The 18,861-nt window shown below is 44.4% G+C and overlaps 1 protein-coding gene across 2 annotated transcripts; it reads left to right on the forward strand.

The window, feature by feature from the left end:
- Positions 1–1,533: 1,533 nt before the first annotated feature.
- On the forward strand, positions 1,534–17,229 carry gnptab (N-acetylglucosamine-1-phosphate transferase subunits alpha and beta). Of its 2 annotated transcripts, none has more exons than XM_044020087.1 (21): positions 1,534–1,782; positions 2,867–2,952; positions 3,085–3,204; positions 3,677–3,727; positions 4,114–4,316; positions 4,438–4,502; positions 4,591–4,725; positions 9,665–9,826; positions 9,935–10,114; positions 10,232–10,402; positions 10,997–11,120; positions 11,200–11,415; positions 11,493–12,445; positions 13,238–13,437; positions 13,518–13,737; positions 13,825–13,938; positions 14,021–14,106; positions 14,181–14,279; positions 14,375–14,542; positions 15,138–15,228; positions 16,030–17,229. In XM_044020087.1, exons 1-21 carry the CDS (start codon positions 1,621–1,623, stop codon positions 16,099–16,101), a joined length of 3,678 nt encoding a protein of 1,225 aa, XP_043876022.1. In that variant the 5' UTR covers positions 1,534–1,620; the 3' UTR covers positions 16,102–17,229. The 2 variants fall into 2 exon arrangements, with proteins under 2 accessions (XP_043876022.1, XP_043876023.1); XM_044020088.1 differs by having other exon boundaries at positions 13,238–13,311.
- Positions 17,230–18,861: the final 1,632 nt, after the last annotated feature.

Consider the following 18,861-nt stretch of genomic DNA (forward strand, 5'->3'; position numbering starts at 1 on the left):
ATGTTCTTCTGTATGAATGTTCTATTGTATGAATGTTCTCTCATATGTATGTTCTTCTGTATGAATGTTCTCCTGTATGTATGTTCTCCTGTATGAATGTTCTCCTGTATGAATGTTCTCCTGTCCAATCGAGACATGTATATGTATGTCTCTATGTAAGAGCCAAACACTAAATGCAAATGCTTAGCCTCGAGCTAAAGGCTAAATTTTTTAAATATTAAAATACAATGTGTTCGATCTAAATGCTAAAACTGTAACATTCATATTAAAGCTCCAGTGTGTAACTTTTAGACGAGGGAAACACCAGTTTTAAAATGATGTCACTCTCAATTCAAAAAAACGTCCGAGTTCTGATGTAAATGGAAAATGTAAGAAAAGCACATTTTTTTTCAAGTGTTGATAAAACTGTAGATTCATGAGCTCAGTTTGGTACCATCTTTACAATTGTTCAGGATTTATAAAAGGTTTCAGTTCAGGTGACTAAAAGTAACATTTAGTAGAAAGTTTCTCTTGTGGTTGAATTATTCATGTTTACTTTTAACTAAAAGTACTCATGCTTCAAAATCAAGTTATTTTAAGTTGTTACTTCCTCATTATGATTGGTTCCAATATCTGAGTGAACGTGTGTCTCGGGTTCACATGAGGTCACTACCAATGTTTGTCCACTAGAGGGAGCTAAGAATCCACCTCGGCTTTATCTTTACCCACAGTCCAACCCGTATGATCAGGAATGACTGTTTTACTCTACTTTGATTTCGTTTACTGAGGAACATGTGACATATTGATGGGCTTGAATAGAAAAAAAGGAGTTAATGAATCATATAATTTGGCATACATCCTAAAATAGGAGCAATCAATCCAAGTCAAACACCACTTTTACACCATGGGTGTGAATCTTGTGCAGCTTTTGAGGAGTTTTGCCTTATTTATGTGTGCATGTTTAGCTTTATTTACCACTGTCTTTTTAGCCTGGGCACTTTTTATTCCCTGTATTTTTTTTAGCTCTGTTGTTTTTAAGCCCAGTTCGGCTCCACGTTGCATTACATATTTAATATAGATTCATGACTCAGCGAAACCAGAAAAACTGCAGCCTCCTCGTTTTAAAGCTGCAGAATCACTGGAGAGAAACAGTTTCTCGAGGTTAGTAAAAACCTCAGGAGAGATTTTGGCTTTAACGATAAATCCAATAAAACACTTCACTCGGATGTAACACAATAACAAATGTTATGTTTAACTCACACACTGTAAAAATAATATTTTATTATGAATGAAAATAAAAAATAAATAAAACACACTAGGATTATATTTTTTGTTTTTATTTCAGTTAACGGTTTTATTTGTGGTCATTTCGTTAGTTTTCCTTCACTTCAACAACCTCGTTTCAGAGAGAACAGTGTGATTATGTCCCCGTGCCGACAGGGACCGTGAAGGCATCACGAGCCCGGCTCCCAGCCGACAGAGGGCGCCAGTGTCACTGCCGCTGAGCAGGGGCGTAAGCGCCAAATGGGAGGTTCTCTATCCTGTTTGCTGCTGACGGCGGTCAGCTGACAGATCCGGGAAGGTGCGTGATGTTTACTTTTCTTTGTCGACTGCGTGAACTTGCGCTATTTTCCTGAATGAATGCAGCGATATGCGTCTCCTCGGAGAACCATGGCCGTCGTCAACTCGGTGCTGAAGCTCGTCCAGCGGCAGACGTACACCTGTCTGTCTCACCGGTATGGACTCTACCTCTGCTTCGGCGGCATCGTCCTCATGATTGTTTCCGCCTTCCAGTTCGGAGAGGTGAGCTCCGTGTGTCTCCACAGTGTCTCCACAGTGTCTCCGTGTGTCTCCACAGTGTCTCCGTGTGTTTCCGTGTGTCTCCACAGTGTCTCCGCGTGTCTCCACAGTGTCTCCGTGTGTCTCCACAGTGTCTCCGTTTGTCTCCGTGTGTCTCCACAGTGTCTCTGTGTGTCTCCACAGTGTCCGCTAACGTGTGTTTCCGTCTCGCCGGATTCCATTTGAAAAAGCGTGTATTGATGCACGTGCACGTAGTTGAACGACAGTGTGTTGTCGCGTGACATAAATCTGAACAAGTCCCACATTTATCGCTTTAATCAAAGTTAATAACGTGTTTTTGTGAAGGAAGGTTTGTATTTAAGTCACTAAGTGTTTGTGTGTGTGTGATTTCCTTTGGATGTTCGTTAAATTGACCATGCCATGGTTCTCAAACTGTGGTGCCGTGTATCACCAGAGAGTAAAAAGTGTGTCCTCCTCTGAAGGGTCATCACTGTGTTTGAACGTTGGCAATAATGGAGGTCAGAGGTCCAGATGTTCCCCGGTGCTATTTTGTGTCAGAAGTTTGAGAACCAGTGGATGAGCGTGTGAACGAGGGCTGCAATCATTCAGTCATCACTAAATGAATGGACAACTGTTGTCTGTGATTTCACTTCTGCTTTATTTGCTCCACTGTGAGAGGAAATATCTTTTGGTTTGAACCGTTTCAAGGACCGAAGCGACTAATCCGTTAACTGAGACATGAGACGATCGTGGGAATCAAAGGGAAATAATTGTTAATTGCAGCCATTGTTTGTAGGCTTCATGTTTCTTTATTTCCTTATGTTATATTTGAATATTTTATCTTTACACGGAAAGAAAAACAGAATGATTCTGAGTATTTGTTTCTTGCTCTGTCCTTGGTTGTAATCGAGCTGCTCATCGTTGTTTTGACGTGTGTTGTGATAAAATGTCCACAAATAAAACATCTCCTCTCATCTGAAGAAGAAGATCTTTGGGCCTCATATGAGAATGAGAATATGAGAGTATGAGAATGCAAAGTCCTGCAAAGTCCTGCAAAGTCCTGCAAAGTCTTCCTGTTGTTGCACAGGTGGTGGTGGAGTGGAGTCGGGACCAGTATCACGTGCTGTTTGACTCCTACAGAGACAATGTTGGAGGGAAGTCCTTCCAAAGCAGGTGATTCAGCGTTTATTACTCTTAAATGACGTTGTAATTATCAGCTCAAGATCTGCAAAAGCTTTTCTTCGCGCCACATAAAAGTGTCCGTATGTGAGTGATTTGAGGGTTTGTTTCCTTGTGTTGTTGCAGGCTGTGTCTGCCCATGCCCATCGATGTGGTGTACACATGGGTGAACGGCACAGACGTGGCTCTGCTGAGGGAGCTGAAGACGGTCAAAGAGCAGCTGGAGGACGAACAGAGAGTCCTGAGGTAACGATTACAGAAGAGCCTTTATCTCGCTAGGAAGGAAGACTCTTTAATCTGAATTACACTCAGAATTAGCACACAAGCTCACGCCGCTGCATTATCATCGCCAAAGGGGTCAAAGGTTGGACAAATTCTGAGGAGAAACTAAAAAGAGTTATGTATATAAAATATATATACATTTTAAATTTAATTGGGCTAAAAAAAAACTGAATTTTCAAATGAAAATTCAGTTTTGAAAGTTTGCACATTGTAAAGTTTTTCTATTTTCCAGTAGAAAAGCTTTTCTTTGGCTCTAATGTGGTGATTCTTCATCATCATCAGCTCAAGCTTCACATGGAACAAAAACTGAAATGATATCAAAAAAAGGAGATTTGAAATCTTTCTGTCACACATGTGTGTCGCACATAAACAAAGCATCAAAGTGGTGCAGGGACAAATGCTCAGAGTGATGACTTCTCCGGTTTGTTGCACACAGGGAACGACTGGGCAGAAACGCCAGCGAGACCACGGACGTGCCAAAAGACAGGTGAGTGTGAACAAGACGCCGCGTGTGATCGCGTGTGAACTCGTCGTCCTAAAATCAGGGTCAATCGTCGTTGTGTCGTCGCTCTCTAACTTCCTCGTGTGCCTTCGCCTTCAAAAATAATACCGATGTAGATTTCAAGCAAAAAACAAGACATTTGAGAGCGTCCGAGAAACACTGATTTTAATTTTCTGACATTTTATGGACAGAAAATAATCGACAGAGAATAATTGTTGGTGTTGATGTGACGTAAAGAAGCAGTTCATGGAAACTTTAAAGAGGTTTCCTGTTTGCGTTTACACCTCCACCCACCGAAACACACACACGGAGGGGCTACATGTTGAATGTGTGAGGTTGACTCATCTCATGCCTGATGTGTTTGTTTTCAGTGTGAAGCCAGAATGTCTGCTGTCCCACTGCGTGGTCGCGCCCCTGCTGGTGCTGGACCCGGCGCTGCCCGCCAACGTCACGCTCAAAGAGCTGCCGTCGCTCTTCCCGTCCTTCTCTGCTGCCAAAGAGCTGCTGCTGCTCACCAAACCCACCCACCCGTCCACCGCCGTCTCGGTGCTCGTCTTCCATTTGCAGGCGGATGGTAATAACACAAAAATCAATCCATGAACAAAAAAGCGTCCGCGGCTGTTCTCGCTGCTCACGTCCTGACTCTGGTTCACAATCTCCTGGTTTGATTAGAGACGTTTCTGTGATTCTTGCAGCTGATAAAGCTTATGCAGACGTGTCAAAAGAAGAGCACCACGTCTCTGTGTCCAGATGTTACCTGGTGAGTTCATCGCTCATCGTATCCATGGCGACGGAATCGCGTGGCACGTCTGAAGCTGATGTCTTGAGTGTGTGTTTTTTCTTTGCAGACGACAGATAAAGAAGCTCCGGGTCTGATCCGCCTCCACGCTCTGGCTTATCTGAGCGGCTTCCCCGCGTCCGTCAAAGACACGGAGCAGCTGAGAGTCAAACTCCCCGCGCTCGTCACCAACAAGATCAAACGGGTAACAGTGAAACTGCCCGACAACCGGCAACCGTGTGACCCAACGCACACATTCTCCCCCTGTTCTTACTGTCGTAACAGACACACACACACACGTGTCCTTAGTTTGTGTGTAACAGACACACGTGTCGTTAGTTTGTGTGTAACAGAGACACGTGTCCTTAGTTTGTGTGTAACAGAGACACACACGTGTCCTTAGTTTGTGTGTAACAGAGACACACACACACGTGTCCTTAGTTTGTGTGTAACAGAGACACGTGTCCTTAGTTTGTGTGTAACAGAGACACGTGTCCTTAGTTTGTGTGTAACAGAGACACTAATGTATACGAACTGCGTGTCGTTAGTTGTGTGTAACAGACACGCGTGTCGTTAGTTTGGTTGTGTAACAGAGACGCGCGTGTGGTTGGTTTTGTGTGTAACAGGGACTGCGCGTATCGTGCGTTATTTGTGTGTAACAGACACACCGCGTGTCCTATAGAGAGTTGTTTTGTGTAACAGAGACGCGTGTCGTTAGTTTGTGTGTAACAGAGACGCGTGTGGGTTAGTTTGTATAACAGAGACGCATTAATGGATTGGTTGTGTAACAGGGAACGTTAGTTTGTAGGTAACAGAACCGCGTGTGGATTGGATTTTGGTAACAGAACCGTGTCCTTAGTTTGTGTGTAACAGAGACACCGTGTAGTGGATTTTGTGTGTAACAGAACGTGTCCGCGTTTTGTGTGTAAATATGTAACACGTGTCGTGGAAACATTAAAAGAATCAGGACGTTTTAAGACACACACACACACACACACACACACACACTCACACACACACTCACACACACACTCACTGTGTGCGACAGATTATGGGGTTGTTTCTGCAGAGGTTTTCTCACGTGATATTCACTCATTTGGTCAGCAGGTGTCACTGTTGCAGCGTCCTAAAACATAAGATAGTTCTTTATTTGTTAGTGGGGAAATTGACATCATTACAGCAGCAAAGAAAGTAAAGATAATAAATAATAGTATAATATATAAAGATATTAACACTAAGTTAAAATAGAATGTACATTATATATGTGTGTGTGTGTATGTATATATATGTGTGTGTATATATAATGTACATTATATATACACACACAAGTGTAAATGAAAGTATGTTATTGCATCATGTGTCGTGCGTGACATTTCTATTTAAAAGCGCTGTGTTGTGTTGCGTTGCGTTGCGTTGTGTGGATAAAGAGCCTTTGTTTAGCTGTGTTGCCGCTCTGCTCCGCTGTGTCTAATAATTTAGTCTGACCAGAACGCTGCCATGTATTTTGAGAGGGAAGAATGTGACTAATGAGAGCGGATTACTGTGAAATAATCCAGGACAACAGAACTGTGAAAGGCCGAGTGTCACCGCGTCAGACATGTGGCACGAGTCAGCTGTTCCGTCCTGACATGATTCACATTATCACGCGGCTGATGAGGATTAATGATCGATTAGTGGAAAAATACAGTGTCTCAACAGTGTCTCAACAGTGTCTTTATGAACTGTTGTCTGTGAAGCTTTGTGTTTTTATACGACAGAAGAAGAAGTAGTAGTAGTTTTAATAATAGTCATCCACCGCCTACAAACCCGAGAACACTTCACTGAATAAACAAGACAAAGTAAAATCAGGTGATTTATAAAAGGATAATAACAGTGAGGAGCAAATACAACAACAGACATGGACGTGAAGACAAAGCATGCATCAAAAAACAACAACAAATATTGAACACAAGTCAGAACGGCAATAAAAAGTAGGAAAATGTATAAGATAAAGTAACTGTAGGTAAAACATTCTACAGAATAACCTCCAGTTCACTCACTCATTTATTTGAAAGTTGATAGCACGAGCAGCAGTTCATCTGAAATGATAATCTTAATAATCTCTGTTTTAGGTTTCACACAGTGAACACGTATAACATCTAAATCTGAACATACACAGAATATACCACGTTTCATATCATGTTAGATTCAGTCACTTTATTAGGCACACGCCTAATAAACGTGCTGTGGTCTCTGCTGCTGGAAAAGATCGGGTCTCCTGCTTAAGGTCAACGATTGCTGCCTTTTGTATCAGGTCAAACCAGTCTGACCTCTGACCTCTGACCTTAATCCTGTCAGGCATTAACAACCATGCTGCGTTCAGTCTCTTAAATCACTTTTTTGTCCTCGTTCCTCGACGTACCTAATGAACTGGCTGATAACTGGATGTTACTCAGGCTGATGATGAGCGATCAATCCATTCATTTTCAGGTTTGTTAGTTTGTTTGTAATGTGTCAGACAGTGAAGGACCAGAGAGAAGTGAACCCGGGTCACTGCTGTCGCTCCTTAACCCCAAAGCTCTGTGCTCTCGATGTTCCAGTGAAGTCGTGGAAAATAGAACCTGCAGTGGAGCTCACAGATCAACACGACTGAGACCCTCCAGTCTGTCGCTGTGTGAGTGATGATGTGTAGGTTAAATGCTGTTAACCTACACATCATCATCATCCTCCTCGTCGTCGTCGTCGTCTTCATACACAGTTGTCCCATACGTCGGGGCGTGGCAGGTCATGTGATAATAACCAGCCTTATTCTGCCTGTAACCTTAGCTGCGGCGCTGCGGGGGTTAACTTTAGAGCAACTGGCGCCAACCAGTGAAAGGTCAGCCGGGATTTTACTGACCTTCCCCTGCACTCACAGACACTGCCCTCTCACCTTCTTATTCATTCATTCATTCATTCATTCACACACAGACACAAACACAAACACAAACACACACCTGCCTGGAGGCCGGCGTTGATGTTTTCTTTGAGTGGAAACAGTGGAAATGTTGCTGCAGGACTGAAATAGAGGGAGTGAAGTGGGAGCAGAGAGATGACACGGGGGGGACATGTGGAGTCACTCAGGGTTCAGAACATACAATGGAAAGTGTGTGTGTGTGTGTGTGTGTGTGGCGTGTGTGGGATTCTAGCAACAGAGGCTGCCACACAATGCACAGTTTGGGTTTCAAGGTATTGGTGTTGCCGGGCCGCTTCTGTGAAAGAGGGATGATGTGCATAGTGTGGAGAGATAGAGAGAGAGAGGGGGAGAGAGGGGGAGAGGGGGAGGTTGTGCTGTAGTATTTATAGCTGGTGTCAGAGCGCTGCGTCCCCGCTGAAAGCTGAACCAGAACCCCCATCATCTGCGTTTCAAAACTTTGTTTGTTGATTTTCCAGCTGTTAACACCGTGGACAACAAAGTCTCATTTCCTCTGCAGGTCAATGTGTTGTCTTTAAAAAGTGCTTTTACACTGAGGGGAAAACTCACAGGGAAACAGACGTGGTGTCGTTATGATGGTCACCAGTCGTTTACCTCACTCGTCTTATTTCTGTGTTTTTCTTTTGTCCTCCATACATCATCTGTTTGTGTCACGTGGGAGGAAAAGATGAACTAAACAGCAAATGCAAACAAAGCATTATAAACAAAGAATACATGTCCATTGAGTTTGAGGAGTGATCTTTGGTGTCAGTCGTCCTCTTACTTCTCAGTCGTCCTCTTACTTCTCAGTCGTCCTCTTACGTCTCAGTCGTCCTCTTACTTCTCAGTCGTCCTCTTACGTCTCAGTCTTCCTCTTACGTCTCAGTCTCTTCTCTCGTCCTCTTACATCTCGATATCTCATCCTCTTCGTCTCAGTCTCTTGCGTCTCAGCTCCTCTTCGTCTCGTCCTCTTACATCTCAGTCGTCCTCTTACATCTCAGTCGTCCTCTTACTTCTCAGTCTCTTACGTCTCAGTCGTCCTCTTACGTCTCAGCCGTCCTCTTACGTCTCAGTCTCTTACGTCTGAGCCGTCCTCTTACGTCTCAGTCCAGCTGTTTTGAAAGGATCTCTCATCACACAGCACCAACGTTCCTTCTCTTACTAATGACACAGTGTTTCCTGTGTTGTGTGTTCCACGTACTGACAGCAGAATACTCATGGGACTGATTAACAGAGGAGTGAGGAGCAGCTGTATCTGTCTGCTCCTCTCACTCCTCCTGTAACTGCGTCTCTCTCTGGGTTCTAAATGCAGCGCAGTCTTTGTTAAACATGTGCTTTGTTACTTTGACTCAAACAAAAGCAAACAAAACACTTTTAATATTCATTAATATTCATTTTTGTAGGTTTTTGACAGGGTTATAATCTGCATGTATATACATATATATACATACAGATGTTAAAGTAAATAAAAACATCTAAACTGTTCAAATATACAAAAATATCTGTTCATTTTAGTGTGGACGCTAGACTTTTGTTAAACATCGTTAAAGAGTCGTTGTCACAGTTCAAATTTTCAGTTTGCAGCAAAACAGAAAATTCTGAGGCCGTTTTTCCATTAAAATGATGAAGAATCAGCAGGTTTGTGCAGCTCTCCTTTTAATGACTTCCATTCAAACAAAGAGGTGTTCTTAAACTTGACCTAAACTTAAACCAGTTCCTCAGAAATGAGCTTGTGCTTCATTAGAACCAGGTTCTAATCCCCATGAGGACAAGTGGTCCTGACGAGGTCAGGGATCATGCCAGTAAAGGTCCTAAAGAGGCAACAAATACCAAGTACACATGCTCGCGTGGAGTCCTCCGATGCTTCACATACGAGTGACAAGACGATGACATCACACACCAGTGAAGACGATGACATCACAAACTAACCCTACAAACCACGATACACGACATCATTCACAGAACATTTAATAGAAAATACAAGCGTCTCATGTTGACGTGTTGTCATCGCTCCGCTCAGCTGTCGTTGGTTCGACTCACCAAACATCGTTGTTGTCCCAATTCTCTCGTATTTATACACGTAAAAAAGTGTCAACCTCAAGGTGGCGCCAGCGGAAAAGTCATTACTGTATGAGAATTTGTAACGAGTGTTCATATTGAGTTGCATTGTGGGAAATGTAGGCTGAAACGTTGCCGTTTCTGTGTCCCACAGTTTGAGTTGTACTCTGAGGCGAGCATCGCTCTGCTGCACCTGAACAGCCCGCAGGACTTCTCTGAGCTGACGCAGCAGGCCAAGAAGAACCTGACGCTGGACGGCAAAGAGTTGACCATCAGCCCCGCCTACTTGTTCTGGGACCTCACGGCCATCTCTCAGGTACGACTGGAAAAAACACGTCCACGTGTTGAGTATGTATATACATATATATACATATATATGGACACTAGACTCAACAGTGTTATTCATCTTTCTTCATGTCTTCAGTCCAAACAGGACGAAGACGTTTCCGCCAGCAGATTCGAGGACAACGAGGAGCTGCGCTATTCCATGCGCTCGGTGGAGAAACACGCCCCCTGGGTGCGGCACATCTTCATCGTCACTAACGGACAGATTCCCTCCTGGCTCAACCTGGACAACCCCAGGATCACTGTGGTCTCACATCAGGTCCTCTTTCGTGGATTTCTTTAATATTTGAACAGTTTCCAGTGATGATGTTTGCTTTTTTATATTATATTGTTCATTTTACACTGAAGTTAATGATTGATTTGATTTGATTTCCAGGATATCTTCCTGAACCACAGCCACCTTCCCACCTTCAGCTCTCCGGCGATAGAGACCCACATCCACCGCATCCCAGGTCTCTCACAGAAGTTCATTTACCTCAACGACGACGTGATGTTCGGCAAAGACGTCTGGCCGGACGACTTCTACAGCCACTCCAAGGGGCAGAAGGTGTGGATTCTGTTTAATGCTTATGGATTAGCAGGGTGAAGGATCTGAAACGCTGATCGGTTTAGTTTCAGGATGATTAATCCTGACTTTAGAATCAGATTTCTGACTCTTCAGTTTGGAATGAATCAATTAAAAAGAAAAATATGTGTGGGTCGACCTTCAGAGGGCAGTAGTGTTCAGAGAAAGTGAATTGTCTGAATGTGAATCTGATGTGAATCTGAAGTGGCTCTGATGTGAATCTGAAGTGGCTCTGATGTGGATCTGATGTGGATCTGATGTGGATCTGATGTGAATCTGAAGTGAATCTGATGTGAATCTGATGTGGATCTGAAGTGGATCTGATGTGAATCTGATGTGAATCTGAAGTGGCTCTGATGTGAATCTGATGTGGATCTGATGTGGATCTGGCGATGAATCTGGCGTGAATCTGTGAATCTGATGTGAATCTGATGTGAATCTGATGTGAATCTGATGTGAATCTGAAGTGGCTCTGATGTGGATCTGATGTGAATCTGATGTGAATCTGACGTGAATCTGACGTGAATCTGACGTGAATCTGATGTGAATCTGATGTGGATCTGGTCCTCTCTGCAGGTTTATCTCACCTGGCCTGTTCCCAACTGTGCTGAAGGTTGCCCCGGATCCTGGATCAAAGACGGGTACTGTGACAAAACCTGCAACAACTCTGCGTGTGACTGGGACGGAGGCGACTGCTCTGGTGAAGAGATTTTTTTATATTTTATATTTAAAATAACTCCTTATTAATGATAAGGTGTTGTTGCACCTGTGTCCTGCAGGTGTCGCCGGGAACAGTCGGTTCGGGGTGGGGCTCGGTAATGGCAGAGCCGGTGAAGCCGGTGGACAGGTGTGGCAGTTTCCAGGTGGTATCGGAGGTCTGGGTGGGACGTCCTACTGCAACCAGGGCTGTGCCAACTCGTGGCTGGCGGACAAGTTCTGTGACCAGGCGTGCAACGTCCTGTCCTGTGGCTTTGATGTGGGCGACTGTGGCCAAGGTACGTTTCCTCTACGGAGTCTTTGGTACGTGTGAGTGAAAGAGTCTGATGCTTAACTTTGACCGTGACGTCTGTAGAGCACTTTGAGGAGCTGCACCATGTGACCCTGCTGACGGACCAGAGTCTGTACGTCCTCCCCGTGGGCGAGATAAAGCCGTATTTCAGCTTTGAGAGACTTGCTCGCAGAGTCTCTGAGGCCCACGTCAGCGACAGCGCGGTGGTCCGCCACACCTCCGTCGCCAACAAGTGGAAGACCCTTCATCTGCTGCTGTACCCCGGTCACAACGCCACCCAGGTCCACTACAACCTCACTCTGCAGAGAGAAGACGACACCGAGTTCATGGTGACCTTCAGCGTCGCTGTAGACACGCGCGAGGTTCCCAAGGCCAACGTGACCAAGACGCTGAGTGAAGACGCCAACAGAGAGCCGAAGCCGACGCCCACTCCAGAGCCGGTCTTTGCTTTTTCAGACATTCCCGAAGACAAACGTGGTCCCAAGATCAAGAAGACGCCTCGCGATGACGCTCGGGTCTTCATTGAGGTTCCTGCGGTCCACGTGTCCCTGTTACCAGCTGTTGTGAGGAACGAGCTGCAGAAGCTGGAGCAGAAGCTTTTGACCGGTGACATCACTGAGAAGGGTTATAACCTCACGATGGCTGAACTCCTCAGACCTTACCAGACACTGGCTCAGGTGCAGCAGGGCGTTCCTCCACAGGCTGAAGCCAAAGATAAACCCCATAACGATTTGGAGGAAGAAACTGTTCAGAAAAACCAAGACTCAGACGTCACTCCGCTAATCCCAGTCCAGATTAACGATAAACATAAGAGAGACTTTGCCTCAGCTACGCTTCCTGCTGTCATTGAACGACCTATGACTTCCAAACTGCTGAACAGCCTCTCTGAAGTCAGAGGTGCTGAGAGTCAGGAGGAGCGCGACGTTGTCGTTGGGAGGAGACTCCAACACTTCACCTCCTCTGACCGAGGCTTCCTGCCGTGGGAGAGGAGGAAGTTCTTCCACAAACTACTTGAGGTGAGTTTTACCTGCACGTCTTTAGAGTCTCTGCAGAGTCTGTCATGCTGTTTATGTCCACTGTATTATTGTATGTATATGTGTGTATATATATGTGTGTGTGTGTGTATATAATATATATGTACACATATGTATATATATAATATATGTGTTATTTATGTCTTAGGGTTTGTGTTTGCTTTGCTGTCATGTTGTTTATGTCCACTGTATTATTGTATGTATATGTGTGTATATATATATATGTGTGTGTGTGTATATAATATATATACACATATGTTTATATATAATATATGTATTATTTTTGTCTTAGGGTTTGTGTTTGCTTTGCTGTCATGTTGTTTATGTCCACTGTATTATTGTATGTATATGTGTGTATATATATATGTGTGTGTGTGTGTATATAATATATATGTACACATATGTTTATATATAATATATGTATTATTAATGTCGTAGGGTTAGTGTTTGCTTTGCTGTCATGTTGTTTATGTCCACTGTATTATTGTATGTATATGTGTGTATATATATATGTGTGTGTGTGTGTATATAATATATATGTACACATATGTTTATATATAATATATGTATTATTAATGTCGTAGGGTTAGTGTTTGCTTTGCTGTCATGTTGTTTATGTCGACTGTATTATTGTATGTATATGTGTGTATATATATATGTGTGTGTGTGTGTATATAATATATATGTACACATATGTTTATATATAATATATGTATTATTTATGTCGTAGGGTTAGTGTTTGCTTTGCTGTCATGTTGTTTATGTCGACTGCAGGAGGAAGAGCGTCTGCAGAAAGAGTTGATGTATGAGAGCGACGGCGCCGCCACTGGCCGGAAGCTGCAGGACACGTTTGCCGACTCGCTCCGCTACGTGAACAAGCTGCTCAACGGCCAGTTTGGCTTCACTTCACGCAAAGTCCCCGCCCACATGCCTCACATGATCGACCGGCTGATCATGCAGGAGCTGCAGGACACGTGAGGCTCGTCTCCTCAGGACTCTGGACACGTGTGATGTTCCCTTGAAGGGTGAAGGTGAATTCTTCTGTTTCTTTCAGGTTCCCGGATGAGTTCGATAAGACGTCAGGTCACCGCGTCCGTCACTCGGAGGACATGCAGTTCGCCTTTTCTTACTTTTACTTCCTGATGAGCGCTCAGCAGCAGCTCAACGTCTCTGAAGTGTTTGACGAGATCGACACGGATCATTCGGGCATTTTGTCCGACCGAGAGATTCGAACGCTCGCCACCAGGATCCACGAGCTCCCGCTGAGCCTCCAGGTCGGTCCTCGCTGTAAAAAAAGACTCGTTAGATGTTAAAGTGAAGCGTCGTTGTGGTTTTAAAGTTTCATCGTGGGATTGTTGTAGGATCTGACGGGTCTGGAGCAGATGTTGATAAACTGCTCCAAGACTCTCCCAACAAACCTGACCCAGCTGCACCTGGTGAACCCCACGCAGGAGACCTACTATGACCCCAGCATGGTGAGTCCTCGTCTGTCTGCAGTGAAAAGAGTCATGTGACTTTAGCTGCTGCGTGAGCTGAGTGAAGTGTTTCCATGTGCAGCCTCCTGTCACAAAAGGCCTCGTCCTTCACTGCAAAACCATCACTGATCGCATCCAGAAAGCCTTCAAAGACCAGAATAAATACAAGTGAGTGTTTGAGGACGAACACCAACGTGTCCTCGTGTTTGATGTTAACGCTGCAGACGTTTCCTCTGTTACAGGTTTGAGATCATGGGAGAGGAGGAGATCGCTTTCAAGATGGTGCGCACCAACGTGTCGCACGTGGTCGGACAGTTGGACGACATCAGGAAGAATCCCCGGTCGGTCGCACTCTGTCCTGCGTCTGTCCTGCGTCTGTCCTGCGTCTGTCCTCTGTTTTTAAGTCGAACTCTAACGCCACGTTTGTGTCTGACAGGAAGTTCATCTGTCTGAACGATAACATTGACCACAGCCACAAAGACGCAGTCACGGTCAAAGCCGTGCTCAGAGACTTCTACGAGTCCATGTTTCCGCTGCCGTCCCAGTTTGAGCTGCCCAGAGAATATCGCAACAGGTTCCTGCACATGAAGGAGCTCCAGGAGTGGTACGTGCTTCAGTCTGGAACTTTCACACATCTGTCCTGAGCAGCTTTGTCGTTGTCTCGCCTGCAGCTGAAGTCTGGACCTCAGTGTGTGTGTGTGTGTGTGTGTCAGTGATTCAGCTGCTGTGAGTTCCTGTGGCAGAACCTTACAGAGGTTCTTGTTGTTTTGTCCAGTCGCCCTCAGTGTAACCGTATGATCCCGAGCGCTGCCAGGCCGGAGCGGTGTGTGAATCCCTCGGGGCTTTAGAAGGATTTTTCTCTGCTCCGTGTTTGGAGACTGTAAGACGAGAGCGAGCCGCTGAAGATCAGTCGCCGAGATTCTTGTGAGACGTCCCGTCACAGCTGAGCGCGTCGTCTGGACTCACTGTGTCTCAGGGTTTATGAAGTGACAGGCGGATGGCGTCGGGTGATGTCACCCTGTCACCCTGTCGCCCTGTTGCCCCGCTGACCTCTGCATAATTATCTCATTACATCACAAGTGTGTGTCCTGCTGTGAGAGACGCGTCTGTTTTCTGTCCACACCTGTGGTCCTCGCACAGAGGACGACGTCTGCGTCTTTGTCTGAAACTCACTCAAATCTCTGCTTCTTCTTTTCCAGGCGAGTTTATCGGGACAAGCTGAAGTTCTGGACCCACTGTGTCCTCGTGACGCTCGTCATCTTCACCATCTTGTCCTTCTTTGCAGAACAGGTCAGTGTGTCATCACACACACACACACACACACACACAAACACACACGTGTCCCTCTCATGTGTCTCGCGCGTGTCCCTCTCATGTGTCTTGCGCGTGTCCCTCTCATGTGTCTCGCGCGTGTCCCTCTCACGTGTCTCGCAGTATGACGAGCAGAGCCAGGATTTGGCTGTGAAAGGCCAGACCTGTTGAGACCTGTTGAGACCTGTTGAGACCTGTTGAGACCTGTTGAGACCTGTTAAGACCTGGATCTGACGCTTCCTGTATTTACTTTTAAATCTGCGCTTTCTCGCTCAAATTCTTCTAGTTTCAAAGAAATCAAAGTAATTGTAAGAATTGTGAGACAAGTGTTTGAGGACTTGTGAGAGACAAAGGTTAGTCATTAGTTATTGTTATCATCATTATTATTATTATTATTAGTTATTATTAACCCAAGGAGTCATTTCAGACGTTATCTTTCGTTTGGGTTTCAAACGCGTTGAGGACGACGTGAGCTGTTTATTTCAATGTTAAATGTGTTTCGTTTTATGATCAAAGGTTCTAATGTGTTAAGCCGCTCGCTGGATTCTTCTGCCACCGTTTTCACACTCGCCACCTCCTCATGTATCAGTCGTCCTTCTTTCTTTTATCTGAGGCAAAGACTGAGATAAAAATAGACAAGAAACAGATAAATAAACAAGATGAAGACATTTATTTATTTATTTATTTAACACGGTTGTTGGTTGATTTAACGTTTCAGACGAAGACTTTGTTTGTTTGTTGTCTTTAAAATATAAAAGTGTGTGTTTTTTCTTCCTGCAGCTTATTCTGCTGAAGCGGAAACTGTTTCCCAGACGCAGAGCGAACAGAGACAGCAACTCAGAGCGGGTGTGATGGAGGAAGACTCTTCTTCGTCTTCATCCTCTGTCCTCTGTGCAGAGGAGACAAAGTGTGTGTGTGTGTGTGTGTCCTCGCTGTTGTGTTGCATCAGCGCGCGTGGACGACCGAGACCCGAGTGAGATGGTGATGACGTGTTTTTCTTTCTTTTTCTTCAAGCGATGAACAAAATAACAGCCACAGTGTTGAGGTGTGATCTTCATTCCTGCCACCGGGGGCAGCAGAGACTTTTACACACAACACAAACAAACATAAAACACTCCACACTGTTCCCACTCCTCATGTCTGTCCTCTCTGTGTCACTGATTGATGTGGTGTTGACGTGTGTGCGTGCGCGTGCGTGTGCGTGCGTGTGTGTGTGTGTGTGTGTGCGTGTGTGTGTGTGTGTGCAGGGATTTGTTTCCTCTCTTCTGGCACAAACGCTGATCTTGTCTGGACCAGTACCCTTCAAGGAAACCAAAACCTGGTCCTAATGAGAGCCTAACCCTGTGTATAGGTTGAGGTTAAGCGTTGTGTAGTTGTGTAGTTGTGGTTAAGGTCAGGGAGTTGTGAGAGGGTCGCGGTGCAAAGGCGGGTCTGTGTTTTACCTTTGACTCTGACGTGGGTTCATTTTAAGGAAAAGGAGCATGAAGTCCGTGCAGATGAAGAGTTCATTTATGTCTTTGTCTTTTGTCGTTCATGAAAACTTGAAGTGCCTTCTTTGTTCATTCCTGCTTGTTCCAACATTTTTTTAAAGAAATGATTATATTGTAAATGTCGGCCCGTAGTCTAGTGAATAACAATGAAAATGAATGGGATCTAGGATAATATAATAATTGTTACTGTGGTACTTGACGTGATACCGCAGCCGCCTGTATGTGCGTCCCTGTGGGACTCGACAGGGTCGCAACTTGTCTGAAATTCAGACTCCCTCAGCATGTTGTGTAACTTATTTTTGGTGAAATATTATCGTAGCCGGTGCGTCTGTGGCCTCATTAAAAATGCTTGTCAGCTGACTGTTGTTCAGTTAGAGCGTGGAAGTGACTCCACGACGTCGTCGGGAGTTGTCACCAGATGACGATGAGTAACGTGTCTCATGAGTCTGTCACGGTTCCCGACTGAAATAAAACACTTTTGGTTCAGTCATCTTGTTTTTGTCACTAGCATGAATTTAAAGTTCACCATCATACTTTTCATACTTATTTTCATGAACATTTGTATTTGTCAGGCCCAGGGGCGGAGCTACAGCCCCACCCAGCTGCCCCCCTATCTTTAGTGTTCTTAAAACTTTACTTGTAAAAACATCCGCCACTATGTCCACAAGCATTGAAACAAACAGTAAATGGACCAAAAGTGAATCATTGTAACTATAATCTTAGCCCCCTGACTCACTTAGCTACGGCCCTGCATGACACGTGCAACACACCAATTTAACTTGAAGTTACATTTATAGTGAACGTAATCTATGCTAATGTCCGTTAAATCGCTCGCGTGTTTTAGTGAAGACGACAAACCTGTCATGTTTTAATCCAGACCGTTTACACAGGCTCACCACGCACTTCCAGCTACATGGATCATACTGATTATTGATATTGACTAATCATTAGCTAATAAAACCACTGACTCTGACCGTCTTCAACCAGGAGACGTCCTTTACTGTCTAACTGGGACGATGACACATACAAGAGCATTAAGTGGTCTGGACGTAACTGTTGTGTGTGTGTGTGTGTGTGTGTGTGTTTGTTGTACTCATTAGCTACGTGACACAAGGGTAACCAGAGCTTCTCATGTCTCGACTAATGCAGGCAAGAGAAGAGAGCGCACAACAATGAAAAGGAATGATATTACATTATATTACATTATATTACTACAATATTGAGAGGTTTTTTCATAAGGAAAGTGCACAGCAGCAAGAGAAGGAGGGGAAATGAAGGAGAAGGTAGTCTACTGGAGAGACCAGGAGGCGAACAAGTGGTTAGTGAAGGAGAAGAAGAAGATGTGATGGATGAAGAAGACGAGACTGTGAGACAGAGACAGGGAGTGAGGGTCCGAAGAGGGTCCGAGGCCTACTGCAAATCCCCCTGGACCACGTGGTATGTTTTTCTTCTCCTTCCGTAGAAATTGCAGTACAGTTTGGGGGATTCCTGCGTACCGTCCTCCCGTTCCACCCCGCCAACTCCTCTTGCCACCGCTTTGTTACCCCATGTAGAATTTTCTAGATCCGCCACTGGCTTTTTCTTTTTTTTTTTAATAGCAGGACCTTTGTAAGATATAGACATAACATCTAGCTAGCTAGCTTGCAACCTGGCTAGCTCCCCTTGCCATACCAGTTTACAGATTTTAATACTACCTTTACAAAGTAAAACATTGTTCATTTTGTTATTGACACTTAGCCATAATATTTAATCAACAGTTCTACTCAGTTTTCACATTTAAACAAGTATAAAAAATGTGAATCACGATGCATTATGTTGGTTAGCTAGCTAGCTCCCCTCCCCATGCCAATTTACAGTAATATTTACAGTAATACTACCTTTAAAAAGTAGAAACACATGTTTATCATTAGGTTACTTGTTATAGTAAATAAACAATTATACTCGGATTCAATATTTAAACGTGTATACATATATACATATATATATATATATATAAAAAGGTTAAAACAGGTGCTCTGTGCTCACCTCGTCATACCAATTTAAAGTAATATTTACAGTAATACCACCTTTACAGTAAAGTATTTAAACACGGTTTAATAGAATGTTCAATGGGTTGAACATT

This window comes from Solea senegalensis, linkage group LG3 (genome assembly GCF_019176455.1).
Source record: "Solea senegalensis isolate Sse05_10M linkage group LG3, IFAPA_SoseM_1, whole genome shotgun sequence".
Lineage (NCBI taxonomy): Eukaryota > Metazoa > Chordata > Actinopteri > Pleuronectiformes > Soleidae > Solea > Solea senegalensis.